Raw genomic sequence first — 13062 nt, forward strand, 5'->3', positions numbered from 1 at the left:
GGGGGAGCGGATGGTGGCCGGGAGGAGCCGTGACAGCCCTGGTAGAAGCCTGAGCTGCGGGCTCCTGGTGAGTGATAGAGCAAGGGAGTGAGTGGGCTGAGCTGAGCCAAGCTGAGCGGAGCCCAGGCGATCGCAGCTTTTCCTTTCTCCCAGGCACGTTGAGAGGCTGGGGAAGCTGCCGCAGAGCCTGCCTCCGGCCCTAGAGCCCCACAACCCCCCAGCCCAGCTCTTTCTCTTGCTCTGTGCCCCAGACTAGCCATGCTAATCCCGGGCCGAAGGCTTCGGTGCTGTCCAACCTTTCCCAGCATGCGCCCCCGCTGAGGAGCCCCTTGCCCGCGCCCTTGAGCACCAAGGGCCCCCTGCCCTACGCTCCCCTTCCCTCACCCTCCCCAGCCTTGTGGGCCCTGCGCGCCCAGCCTCCCAGTGAGTTGGGGCGCAGCTCCGGGGGGCCAGGATGGTGCAGAAATCCCGCAATGGGGGAGTCTATCCGGGGCCCAGCGGAGAGAAGAAACTCAAGGTGGGCTTCGTTGGGCTGGACCCCGGGGCCCCCGACTCTACTCGGGACGGGGCGCTGCTAATCGCCGGCTCGGAGAGCAGCAAACGCGGCAGCATTCTCAGCAAGCCCCGCTCGGGCGGCGCCGGCACTGGCAAGCCCCCGAAGCGCAATGCCTTCTACCGCAAGCTGCAGAATTTCCTCTACAACGTGCTGGAGAGACCCCGCGGCTGGGCCTTCATCTATCATGCCTATGTGTGAGTAAGGGGCAGGTGGACTTTCGGGCGGGCAGGGCTGAGAGGGTGGAGGACAGCTGCGTCGTATGGTTGTGGGGCTGTCTGACCCAGGAGAGGTATCTCCAGGACCTAGTAGGAATAGAGGTGGAATGAGGAATAGAGGTATGAGTCCTGTGGTATCCATGTGAGTGCGGATGTTGGGGGTGATAAGGACAGATAGCATGTAAATGTGTTGGTGTGGTGCTGCGTGATTGTGTGTCTGCGTGATACTGGTGCGAGTGTATCTGTCGGTGAGAGCTGGTGATTGTGTGTTCGTGGGTGCTAGTGTGTGACTGTCATTCTGTATGATTGTGAATCTGTGGGTCGTACTATTTAGCTATTAAGTCCGTGTGTGATCTCTGCAATTAAAATGCAGAATCGAACAATTATCAGGATAAATCAGGCAAGAAGATTCTGCTTTGAAACAGTCCCTAGGTACCCCAGAAAACGCATCTCTGTGTTGGAGGAGATAAAGATAATGATGAAATCTGATTGTGTTGGTTGTAAGAATGCTTTTGATGCGCAAACTCAGATGTAGGTCCCAGGTCAACTCTCCCGGGTTTGGGAACTTTTACCCCTATCTTTCCTCTCTCATCCCCACCCCCATGCAACTTGGGGCTCCTTTTCCATCAATATTAATTCTGAATTTCTGCCCTCTCTCTTCATCTTCCCAGCGAAAAGAAGTGGAAATTGGTTTCTTCATATCCACTCCCCATATCCTTACCTTAGGGGTCTTCTCAGGCATTGCCCACCTGCCATTAATAGCCTATCTTCTTAATCCCTAATCTTCTTCTTCCGTTTTTCTATGGGGGTGGGGGCAGGAGCAATTCTCTCAGCTAGAACAAAGGCCCAGACATCTGGAGGAAGCTAGATTTTGGGGGGAATTTGCTTTCCCTCAGTCCTTTCTTCAGGTTAGACTTTGTTAACATAGCCCCACAGATATATCTTAGTCAAGACCCTCCCCTCCACTGGCAGCTCTGAACTGATGGCAGAGGGTATTCCCTAGCAGCAAGGTGGGCTGGGCTATCCCCTCTTTATGGAACCAGATTTCTCTCACTGGGGGCTTAAGCTAAACCTCCGTATTTGAGGGCTGCCTATTGTGTTCAAGAGGAGGGACTCAGAGATGGGGAGTCCACCTCAGTCACACTCAGGGAAACAAATGCTTATGCAGTTAACCGTTATCATTTGTCCTTCCTGAATTGTCTCCAGGAAAGGTGACTTACTGGGCAGAAGAGCTTTAATCACTATAATGCTCAGGGGATCTTAGGCAGGAAAGAAAAAAAAAACATAGATCAGAGTGTGAGAGCTGATAGAGAGGATGTGTTTGTGTTTATGTTGGGGGTGGGGGTGGGAGGTACAACAGGAGACAACTTGACTATTTTTAATAGGTTATATCACCTCCCTGGGCCTCAGTTTCTTTGCATGTCAAATGATGGCATTGGACAAAATGACCTCTAAGGTCCCTTCTAACTCTGATTCTTGTGATCATTTTTTCTTTTTTTTATCTTTTTTCCTTATTTTAAATAAAAAAGTAGAAAATGCAGTTTTCCATATTGCATCTACAGACATCCTCAGCTCAAAGCTACAAACCACATCCAAGAGTGACTGGTATTTCTGTGGCTCTGAAATTCCCCACTGTCTCAGAGCTTCTCTTGTTCCAGGGCCTGTTTTCCCAGTTAGAGTCAAATGTACATGCTCCCTTTGTGTTTATTTGCATATGAGTAGGTGCATGTATGTGTGTTTGTGCAAGTAAAGAATACAGATTCTTAATATACAGGTGTGTTTCTTGCCATCCTCTCCTGTCACTCAGGACCAATACCAAACAAGTCTGACCAGAACACAGCCATTTTGTGAGTTAAAGCATTTGAGAAAGAGAAGAGGGAAGGAGAAAGCTTTGAGTAAGCATAACTTAAACTAAGCATATACTATCTCCAGGGGGGATGAAATGGAGAAACCAAAATATAATTGATTCTCTCTCTCTCTCTCTCTCTCTCACTCTCACTTTGCTAATACTAGTATCAGAAGAGGTCTGCATAAAGCTTGTGTGGGAAGGATGAGGGGTTGAGAAGATACAGGTATGATGTGAACCCTCACAGAAGATACCACAAAGCTAGCCAAAGCCCATGGAGCTCTCAAGAGTAGTTTTGCAGAGGTTGGGGTCTGAGAAAAAATTCTTTCCCATAGATGGGATGTCAGGGGAGTTGTGGCAAATGGTTTACCTGTCTTGGGATCCCACAGGGGCTCCATTATCCATGAAAAAAAGATTTCCTCTCTGTCTTATTCTTGAATAGGTATCAGAGTTTTATAGCAGAAAATAGCAAACTGAAACAAACAGAAGGTAACATGGCTAGTTATCCCCTGACTAAATGATTAATCTGGTTACCTTCCTCATTGAATACTCTGACCAATTAAATCCCCTTGAAAAAGCATTCCATTTCATTAGGATGAATGACTCTACAGTAATGGCCTGGATATTAGTGCCAAGGGAGACACATGTATCACAAGAATGCTTTCAGTACACGACTGAATTTTGTGTCCCTGGGTTTGTTCTGGGGAGAGAGATAATTACTCTTATTTGCTTTGGGTTCTTGCCTATGGAGGAGGGGGGTAGAGAAAACTTTGAAGATGGGAAAACTTGATTTTGTGCCAGATAACTTTGGGGATATATGTCTATATAATATCTAGCGTTTATATAGTGCTTACTGTGTTCTGGGTACTGTGCTAAGTGCTCAATAAATACAATCTCATTTGGTCCTCATGAAAGCCTTGGGAGGCAAGTGCAATTACTTCCATTTTACAATCGAGCAATCGAAACTTAAGTGACTTGCCCAGGGTGGCATAGCTAATATGTGTCTAAGGCTGGATTTGAACTCAGGTCTTCCTGACTCCAGGTTCAGTACTATGTATATGTCTTTTCACGAAGAAACAAAATAAAACAAACTTATTTTATATTTGTTCTTTGTGTTCCATTTATTTGAATTTTTATCACTTGGTTTATCAAGATTCCATCTTTTCTCACAGGATCGTTGGTGTTATGTTTTCGTTAACATGACTCAGAGGGTCTTAGCTAGGCTGAGATTCTCCCTTGAGAGGATGTGTGACGATATGATTTCTCAGCAGAAAATGGTAATAGCACCGCATATTTCTGTAATGTTTGGAGGTCTGCAAAATACGTTATATACATTTACTAATTTGAGTCTCACAGCAGAGCTATGAGGTAGGCAGTGCAAATGTTATCACACCCATTTTATAGATGTGGAAACTGAAGCTCAGAGTGCTTAAGTGATTTAGTTATGGTGACATAGTTAAGAAATATCAGAGCCTAGATTTCAATCTTGCCCTCTCCTCATTCAACACTTGCTTTGTCTTCATGTGTTAGAGACAGTGTTGTGTATGGACAGTCAATTTCAACAGGCATTTCTTAAACATCTATTATGTACAAGGTATTGTACGAAGCCCTGGAAAACTAAGTTGAAAAATGACATAGTCCCCACTCTCAGTTATCTTACCTTATATTGAATAGCTTTCCCATCAGTTCCTCTTTGGAGAAAATTCAGTGTGATTCTCCAGTCTCCACAAGGGCAAGTCCTTGGCTGGGTGTTTATGCTGTGGCCACTATTGCTCTTACCCTAGGAAAGGGCCAAGAGGATAGATTCTCCATCTTCCCTAGGGAATATAACTCTGTTTTGTAGTATAGGTTGAAGTAAAGTAAGAGGAGTATCTGTGCTCAGGTTCCAAAAAAGAGGGAAGTCCCATGAAAGACTGATCTCAGTGCAGAGAAGCAGCCAGAGCCTTGTTGTTATTCAATTGTGTCCAACTCTCTATGACCCCATTTTGGGTTTTTCTGGCAAAGACACTGGAGTGGTTTGCCATTTCCCTCTCCATCTCATTTTACAGATGAAGAAACTGAGGCAAAGACTTGCCCAGGGTCATACAGGGCCTGAGGCCAAATTTGAACTCAGGAACATGGGTCTTCATGACTCTAGGCCTGGCACTCTAACCACTGCACTACCTGTTTTTGCACCCTGTGCCTGTATTTATCCTGGATTTTCTTAAGAAAATTTCTCAGCGCTGGGCCCAATACTCAATTCTGGGTAGTCATGGACATAAAGGGAGAGAAAATGCACTGTTATTTGGCGTAAATTCTAAATTTCCCATGAGTGGGTGATTTTCCTTTTGTGATCCTAGTATGAATTCCTATATTTAGGGAGCATTGGGGATTTGAAAAGATATTGGGGTTTATAGGACTGGAATTCCAATTACTAATGGTTCCTTCCTCAGTCATTTCTTCCCTTCTTCCCCATGGGCTTTATTCACATTTCTGTGACACTCAAGATGCTTGCTCAGACATATTTCATCAGCTATATGGTAGATGATGGTTTTCCTGCAACCCTAAAAAACATGTTTTGAAACTTAAAAGACTCAACCAACAGCCATACCTGGGGTAAAGGGTATCCATGGATCTGGACAGAATGGAATAATCTTTATAAGTGACATGTACATATCACTTTAAGGATTTAAAAAGCACTTTTCATATTATTCAATTTGTTTTCCTAACTGTAAGGTAGGTGCTATTATTTTCTTTATTTTACAGATGAGGAAACTGAGGCTGAGAGAGGTTAAGTAACTTGCTCATGATCACATAGCTAAGGAATATATGAGGCAGCATTTAAACTCAAATCTTCCTGATTCCAAGTCCATCACTTTATCTACTATGCTACCTAGCTATACAGGTAGCAATGATAGTTTTGTTTGCATACATGCCTATGTTGTCTCTCTGACTAGACTTTGAGCTCCTTATGGGGAAGGGGGTCCAGCAGGCACTCCATAAGTGCCAGTTGAATTGAATTTATTATAAGGCTGAAGGTTGAGTTTGCTGTGTGTTATTTGCTTCCAAGTTACCACATGAACACTGGGAAGATTATGATGTGCTTCTTCCCACTCTCATCTCATCTCTAGGAAGAGATGTTGCAGTCAGGAAATCAGAAACAAGTTGGGGATGAGGTAGTGAAAAAAGGAGGCTGTGCTCAATATCTGGGCTCAAAATGGAAGATAATAGTAAAAAGAGGGATGTCAGATAGTTTTTGTCTTCTGGGTAGCATAAACAGCTGGAAGTTCCTATCTCTTTATTGAGCATCCTCTGGATAGACCAATGTGCTTGGATGTAATGACACAGCACCTAAGATGCAAATTTCACAGGCATGAATCCTCAGCCAGCCCTCTGAGAGCAAACCCTGCTAGAGGATCTCTGTTTGTTAGTCTATAGAGAGCAAAAGCATAAGAGAGTATCTCCCCGCCATTTTCCTCTTTTCACGAGCAAAACTGAGCTGGCCTGAGCCAGGTTGGAATTCAGTGGGAATTGCAGGAAGAGTTTCTGATGATTCTGAGTATTTCTTGTGAGTCAGAGGTGAATTTCAGGCCAGTCCGAAGGTGAGGGAAAGTGTGCAGTTACTAAAATGATACATTTTAGTCATTGGAGACAAGGGACTTAAGTGTTGCGCTAGAGATCTAACCTTCTCCTTTCTTGGAATTTATTTTTTCCTTCTAAGTTTGACTTTAGGGCTGAGATACTATGGTTGGTAACTCCCCAGAGGAGTTTATAGTCTAGAGTCAGTCCTCTCTCAAACTGAATAAAGCTTCACTTTTTAGATCATTATTTGTTCAGGATGTATGTGGTGTTTGTGTATTCTGGTTGAGCTGCAGGACATTTTTGTTGTAGAAAGGAAGTACACGAACAAGCCTGACTGTGCTGGTCATGAGCTAGATTTAAAACTCTTTGTTCAGGAAGCTGAAAGTTTGGACAGCTCCAGGTCTCTTAGTCCCAGTGCATACACAGGCATTCTGCCAGTCACTATTCAGATCCCAAGCTGAAAAGGAGCGTTACCTGGAATCACACAGGCATACATAAACTCCTTCACACAGCACTGAAATAAGCAATTGGGCAGTTTAGGGCATCTTTCCTTTTCTTTCCTTTTTTGGTATGGAAAAGTATCCTTTCCTCATCCTTTCCTTTTCCTTTGTGATATCTGAAGCCATAGGCTTTAACTGAAAGAGATTACAATATGAAATTTGGTGCTTTATAATACTTCATTAAAAGCATATGAAGATAATGCTGCAGATTCTATTCCCTAACCTAGCTTTCCCGCTGCTACTCACTTCTGTTCTGAGTGTTTGCTCCTCTGCTTGTGGGACTTTTCAGATGGAAGCTTGGGTCTAAAAACACAAAACAATGTATTTCAGTACATCTAGTGCTTGTATATCATTGCTATGAAGGGGCAGCTAGGTGGCACAGTGGAATGAGGAGGAGACCTGGAGAAATGAAGACCTGAGTTCAAATTCAGCCTTAGACCTGTACTAGCTTTGTGACTTTGGACAAATTTAGTTAACTTTTGTTTGCCTCAGTTTACTCAACTGTAAAATGGAGACAATAATAACTGTCTCCCCCTCCCCAAGGTTATTGTGAGAATCAAGTGAGATAATATTTTAAAGTGCTTAGCACAATGCCTGGCACATAGTATGTACCATATAGGTGCTGGCTACTATTACTGGAATCACTATTGTACTTGTTCATTCTTGCACTAACATTTCAGGAATCTCCTTGGAGGTCTGAGATGAGTTTGGTTTTAATTCCAGTAGATAACATCACTAGTACTGTGTTGTTGCCATACAATTGTGCTCACATAACAGAAGTTCAGAAAGTCATCCTACAACTGAAAGAGAAACTATTTTGCCAGTATTAATTTATTGGCAATAGCTTGAACTGAATTGATAGTCTAGCCGTGGTAATTGGTTAATTCCAAATTGGGGGATTGCCTGAACTTCTCATGGGCTAAGCACCATTTTTATTTGTTGAGATGAAATTACATTAAATGGGATTGATGGAAAGGGCTGGAATTGATATTGAAGGGAGCCATTCATTCTTGTTGACATTTAAAGCTATAGCTGGTTTAATTTAATGAACATATAAATTGATATTTTCTATGAGGCTAGGTCAATATCACTCTTTTGAATCCATTTCACCTTCAGATTGTGTTCCAGATGTGACTCTGGGGTAACCATCTTTACCATTTGGAGAATGGTGTGTAGGAGTGTGTGTGTGTGTGTGTGTGTGTGTGTGTGTGTGTGTGTGTATGATGGCCATTGAGCCATGTTATTTAATTCAACAAATATTTATTAAGCTCTATTTGCCCAACACTGTGCTAGGCAGTGGGAAAATTTAGATAAGATGTAGCTCTTGCCCATGTGTGTTTGTGACACAAATACTGATAATAATACTTGATAAGTACATTAGATACCAAAGACAACACTTTGAGGTTTAAGAGGAAATATCATTATTGACTAAAAGAATCAGAAAAGGCTTCATGGTAGTGACTTTTGAGGTGAGCTTTAAAGGATGGCCTCCAGTGATATAAAATCACTGCTAACAGAGGCAGTTCATTTCACTTTTGATAGCCTCTTCCTAATTTTTTAATAGAATTCTTACATCTAGCTGAAATCTTGCTGAAACCAAACTCTCTACAATTTCTTTTCAGTGTTTCCAGTTCAGGTCTATGTGGCCAAGCTGAACAAATAAAATTGCTTGTCCACATGATTTCCCTTCAAATATTTTTAGTTGTTTACCCAGATCTAGTCTCTTAGCCAGGCTAATCAGTTCCAGTTTTTTCATATATGCTCATATGACATGATCTCCAGTTGTCTCATCACTATCTGGATGGGGAGAAGCTCTCATCTGGACACTTTCCAGTCTGTCAATATTTTTGCTCAAATGCAGCAATAAGAATGGGGCACAATACTCAATAATTACATCCTTTATACCCCATTCAATGAATAATACTCCAGGGGTGGTCTAATCAGGACAGAATATAGTGAGATTATTACTTTACATGTTGTAGCCATTATATATCTCTTAGTTCAGTTTAAGATCTCATTAAATTTTTTAGCTGCTATAACATACTGTCAATTCATATTGAACATATAGTCCACTAAACTTCCCCTCCCTTCCAGTTTTTATCATATGATCTAGCCATGTCTAGTCCATTTTATGTACTGGGGAAGTGGGATTTAAAAAAAATTCACTGATATGCTTTTAAATTTATCTCTATTAAATGTAATCTTATTTAATTTGACTTATCATCATAGGCTGTTGAGGCCTTTTTGACCTTGACTCCTACATTTCCCTCCTTAGCTTTTCATAATTTCAAAATTTGAAAAACGTGCCATTTTTGCTTTTATCCCAGTCATTAATAGGGGGATAAGGATAGAAACTGGGACCTGTGATTTCATTTGAATAGGAAACTTTCAGATGAGGAAAATTTATTAATGCATATCAGCACCTTCTCTATAAGTAACAATTTAGAGAGTTGACACTGAGAGGTTAAATGACTTGCCTAGGGTCACATACTCAGGGAATATGTGAGCCCAGATCTCTTTGGCTCTGAGGTCTACTCTATCCAATATCACAAGCTGCCTCTTAAACCATGAATAAAAATTAAATAGTATAAGGCTGGGACAGATCTCCAGAAAACTCTACTGGATACTTCCTTTTAAGTTGACATTGACCTGTAAATGACTACTTATTGGGATCTAGTCAATAAATTTATTCTGAATTGACTTGGCTATACTATCATCTAGCCTACCTCTCCACCTTGCTCGTAAGGATAGTCTGAGAGACCTTGTCAAAGGCTTTGTTGAAATCTAGATAAACTATTTTTGCCTGTAGTTTTCAAGAAAAGGAAATGATGTTAATATGGCATAACCTGTTTTTAGTGAAAGAGTCCTGGCATTTAATCTTTACTGTTTCTCTTTTTCTATGCTCACATTGAACTTGAAATGAGGAAGACCTCAAGAACTGCTTCAGGCCCTTGCTAGCTCTATGACCCTGGGCAAGTCATCTTTGTCAATCTCAGTTTTCTCATCTATGAAATGAAAATATTACCTAATATTACTTACCTAATAGGGTTATTGTGAGTATCAAATGAGATATATGCAACGTGGGAACTGCTGCTGCCAGTGGCTCCCTGAAGCCTGTCCTGGGTCCTGTGCCTGCCACACCATGTGGTCCACGCTGCGCTCCGCTCTGGTGCAATAGACCTTTCCTGTTGGCTTTCCAGGCTGTCTTGGGCTGAAAATCTCATTCACTCTGTTGTTTTGTGGCTTCTGCTGCTCAAGAATTTGTTTAGAGTCATTTTTTTACAGGTATTTTATGGGCTACGTGGGGGAGCTTCTACAGGTTCATCTTTTTACTCTGCCATCTTGGTTCCATCCCCCTAATTGAGATAACATATGCAAAGCACTGCAGACTTGAAGGAACTATATAAATGTTAGTTGTTATTAGTATTATTGATGATGATGATGCATTTTATATTTTTGTCAGGAATTGAAATCATTGGCAACAAGCAATCTATAATTTTAAGACTTCATTCCTTTCCCTTTTTGAAACCTGGGAGAACATTTGTCCTTCTCTAGTCGTATAGCCCTATTCTCCATAATCTTTCAAGGCTCACTTCTAGTGGTTCAGCAATCAAATTTCCTGATTCTCTCAGTACCCTGCAACATCGTTCATATAGCCAAGGAGGTGGACTTATTTAGGGTATATAGATGTTTTCTTATTGTCATTTTATGTTTCTTGGGGTTCCACTTTATAATAACAATTTTTGTTCTGAACTTTCAAGAACAAGGATTTTTTTCTTGGAAGAGAAAATAGAAACGAAATAAGAGAGGAGCAGTGTCATATTCTTTCCATCTTCTGTTATTGTCATATTATCTTCCACAAGTAACAGCCCTTTTTCTTCTTTGATTTTCCTTTTTTTACTAACATATCTTTAAAAACATTTTTTTTCTATCTGTGGTGTTCTAGTGCTATTGTGATAGGCTTATAGTGTTCTTTTGTATTCTGCACTGAGTTTCTCTGATAAGGCTCTAAACTGATTCAAATATATAAGAATAAGAACCACCTGCAACAGATAAGTGGTTCAAGGACATGAACATGTAGTTATTAAAATAAGAAAAGCTAGCTATCAATAACTCTATAAAAACACATTCCAAATTACCAATGATAGAAGTACAAAATTAAAGCAACCTTTAGTTCTATCAAGATTAATGAAGATGACAAAAAAGGAAAATGACAATTGTTGTAGGACATGTGGGAGGACAGGCACACTAATACATTGTTGGTGGAGCTGTGAACTGGAACATCAATTCTGGAAAGCAATTTGGAGGTATAACTCACCCTTTCAAGGCACTGAACTGTCCATTTCCCTTGATTCCATGATACCACCATTGGGCATTCCCTGAAAAGAATTAAAAGCAAAAAGGGAAAGGCCCAACTGATATGGACAAAATTAGTGACAGCAGGATTTTTTGTTGTAACATATAAACTGGAAAGTTTTTGAAGGTATACATTTATCTAAATCACAGGAAAACAAAGATCAGTGAAGGTATAGAAAGAAGACTACATATTGGACTATAAAGAGTGAAAGAGCTTTCCCATTGGGAGTGAGATAACTCAGCTCAGCCAAATGAGAATATTCCAGATCTCACTCAAGGAGAGTACTCTCTGAAGTCTGTAGAGCAGCAAGCTTGAAATAGGGATATGATGGAGATTTCCTGTTCCTTTCATGTTTTTCCAGAGTCTTTGTCTTCAGGAACCCAAGGGAAAGTTGGCCTTTTCCATCTTCTCTCTTGAAGCTGAAGCCAGGAGCTCTCCAAACAACTTTGATACTTGCTGAATTAAGAAGACTTAAATCTCAATGAATTGCCAAAGGTGATTTGAAGGGAACTGGTGAAGGCTGGTACTCTCTCACCTCCTCTCATCAATTCTGCCCTCCCCCACATGCAGAAAAGGGCATTCATCTCCATCAATTAGGAGACAGACCCATACTAAAGGGCTGTGGGAGAGGAATTACCCTCTAGTATGCCACCATAACAATTTTGTGATCTACATTTGTTTTGTCTCTTGCTTCTTTTCCTCCTGGTGGTCTGTAGTTTTTACTCTTCATTCATCATCAGCCTAGTGCTTCTCTCCTTCCCCCAGTTTTTTTCTGTTCTATGTATTTCCTCATAGAAGTACATCTTAATATGAAATGCTACTATATATATGTATATATATATTATATATATGCATTTTTTCTTTAACTCTCCTTTCCAACTTAAATACTTCTTGGTCAGATTTTCAAGAGCCCAGGCAAATATGTTTTTAATAATTTTCTAGTGTACTCCATTCCCTTGACTAATAGCCCATCATTCTTAGAGATTGAGCTAAGATCTTGAAACCTGAGTACATTTTTAGATTCCATCTTTATAACTAACTCTTTGTGTCCCAAACATGTCTTCCTCTTTTGAATTGCATGCTTACAGTCAGCAGCAATGATGAAAACACCGCCTTTACTATTAAGGTCTTCATTCAGTTTCTTGATCAGAATTTCATAATCCTAAGCAATACTTTCTAAGTTACTTCTGTAGATATCACTTGTCTCCATGTGAACTGCCCAAACTGGGATAGTGACCATTAAGTTCTTTTCTTGATAGTATTTTATTTTTTCTCAATTACATGTAAAGACAATTTTCAATATTCATTTTTGTAAGATTTTGAGTTCTAAATTTTTCTACCCCCCTTTCCTTCTTCCTCCCCCAAGACCGCAAACAATCTGATATAAGTTGTACATGTGCAATCATGTTAAACATATTTCCACATTAGACATGTTGTGAAAGAAGAATCAGAACAAAAGGGAAAAATCACGAGAAAGAAAAGACAAGAAAAGTGAAAATAGAATGCTTCAATCTGCATTCAGATTCCATAGTTCTTTCTTTGGATGTGGATAGCATTTTCCATCATAAGTCCTTTGGAATTTTCTTGAATCACTATATTTCTGAGAAAAGTTAAGTCTATCAAAGTTGTTTATCATACAATATTGCTGTTACTGTGTACAATGTTTTCATGGTTCTGCTTACTTCACTCAGTTTTGGTTCATGTAAGTATTTCCAGGTTTTTCTGAAATCTACTTGCTCATGATTTCGTGTAGAACAATAGTATTCCATTACATTCATATACCACAACTTGTTTAGCCATTCCCCAATTGATGGGCATCCCCTCAACCCCATTTCTTTGAGTGGCCATTAGTTTTGATAAAACTTGGAAGGTATGCCTTTGCATCCTGGATATGCCAGGAAGACAGTCAAACCTTCTATTGTTGATGTTAGGTTGACAAATAACTGTCTTGGTATACTTTAGTAGGAATTTTCCAACAATCACTGCATATCTCTTCTTCCTCTGTTATTAGATGTTTTCTCTTCTGA

At 40.7% G+C, this 13062-nt stretch overlaps 1 protein-coding gene across 9 annotated transcripts in view; it reads left to right on the top strand.

Annotated features, from left to right (window-relative positions):
- Window positions 1–454: 454 nt before the first annotated feature.
- Window positions 455–13062, top strand: part of KCNQ2 (potassium voltage-gated channel subfamily Q member 2) — a 168970-nt gene continuing 156362 nt past the window's right edge. For all 9 annotated transcript variants that reach the window (XM_072643707.1, XM_072643690.1, XM_072643722.1 and 6 more), the window contains exon 1: window positions 455–750. In XM_072643707.1, the coding sequence (XP_072499808.1) occupies window positions 455–750 (296 nt within the window). The remainder of the gene's footprint in view (window positions 751–13062) is intronic.

Source organism: Notamacropus eugenii, chromosome 1 (assembly GCF_028372415.1).
Source record: "Notamacropus eugenii isolate mMacEug1 chromosome 1, mMacEug1.pri_v2, whole genome shotgun sequence".
Classification (NCBI taxonomy): domain Eukaryota; kingdom Metazoa; phylum Chordata; class Mammalia; order Diprotodontia; family Macropodidae; genus Notamacropus; species Notamacropus eugenii.